Source organism: Aplysia californica, unplaced genomic scaffold (assembly GCF_000002075.1).
Source record: "Aplysia californica isolate F4 #8 unplaced genomic scaffold, AplCal3.0 scaffold01779, whole genome shotgun sequence".
Taxonomy (NCBI): domain Eukaryota; kingdom Metazoa; phylum Mollusca; class Gastropoda; order Aplysiida; family Aplysiidae; genus Aplysia; species Aplysia californica.
In genome coordinates, this window is record NW_004799049.1 from 3,609 (window position 1) to 4,834 (window position 1,226).

Sequence of the window (1,226 nt, forward strand, 5' to 3'; positions counted from 1 at the left end):
TGTGTGTGTGTGTGTGAGAGAGAGAGAGAGAGAGTGTGTGTGTGTATGTGGGTCTATGTGCATGTAAGTGTATATTTGTACGGTGTGTGCTTGCTATGTATGAGTTTATTTTATATCATTGTGCCTATATGAATGAGTATACCCACTTGTAAAGCCGGCCCACACATATTTGTGGGTATGTGCAGCTCTCCTGTCCTCAAAAAGTTGAGAATGGAACCAAAAGCCGTGGCATCTCGGTCAAAGAAGTAGTCCTTGTGAGAGGACCTGTAATATCGCTGCAATTTATCGTCGCTGTTGAAGATCGGGGTCTTTAACCTCCTTAATGTCGACCGGTAGGTTTCGAACACCTGACCGCCCACATTGATGATGACAGTCTCTCGAGCCTTCTTCCTCCTCCCCCTGTGGCCCCCTCCCCCGTCCACCCCGTCTCGGTTGTGACCCGAGGGATTCCCCTCCTCGTTGTTGTTGTTATTTTTAGCCGATCGGGAATTCCTCCTGTCGATACAAGAGCAGCGCGGGGCGTTCTCGTGTTGGGGGGCGGGGGAGGGGGAGGAGTTTACGGAGAGGGAGGGGGACTGTGACGTGACCAGGCTGGTCTGTGACGTCACGTTGGCCGTGTAGAGACCCGGATGTTGCGTCTGGCCGGTCGGGTTGGGCGCCGTGGTCGCTCCGGCCGGTGGGGCAGTCACTCTGTGAAGCGGGCACGCGCGGTCGTGTTGGAAGGGCATGACCTCTGAACCCGACCTCTCATCCAAGTCATCGTCGTTGTCATCATCATCGTCGTCGTCGTTTTCTGACAGGTCACAGACGGAGTTGAACTTGCGACCTTCGCGACCAGGTCCAGACGCACGCTTGTGACGTAGTCGCCAGTCTAGACCCCCTTGAGGGAAGGAAGGACGGCGCTGGGGAGGAAAATAAACAGAAGGAAGTGAAAAAGCACGACAGCTAATTCTTCTGTTTTCACTTCTCAGATCCTCATAAACCCCTTACCCGTCTTCATTTTTAAAAAATACTATCTAACTATAAAAGGCACACAATTAAAAAACAAATGAAAACAAAAAACAAACAAATCAAAACAAAACCCTAAACAAAAAACAAAACACACACACACACAAAACAAAACAAGCAACAATGAAAATAACAACCCCAAAGCAAAACACACAAAAATGAAACAAAGATTGAAACGCGACACCCCCTCCCCCACCCCTAAGACTAACTCACTTAGG

General features: G+C 49.8%; 1 protein-coding gene across 6 annotated transcripts in view; it reads right to left on the reverse strand.

Moving 5' to 3' along the window:
* Positions 1-96: 96 nt before the first annotated feature.
* Positions 97-1,226, reverse strand: part of LOC101848097 (anaphase-promoting complex subunit 6) — a 29,340-nt gene continuing 28,210 nt past the window's right edge. For all 6 annotated transcript variants that reach the window (XM_035973702.1, XM_035973704.1, XM_035973701.1 and 3 more), the window contains exon 3: positions 97-902. In XM_035973702.1, the coding sequence (XP_035829595.1) occupies positions 111-902 (792 nt within the window). In that variant the 3' untranslated portion in view covers positions 97-110. The remainder of the gene's footprint in view (positions 903-1,226) is intronic.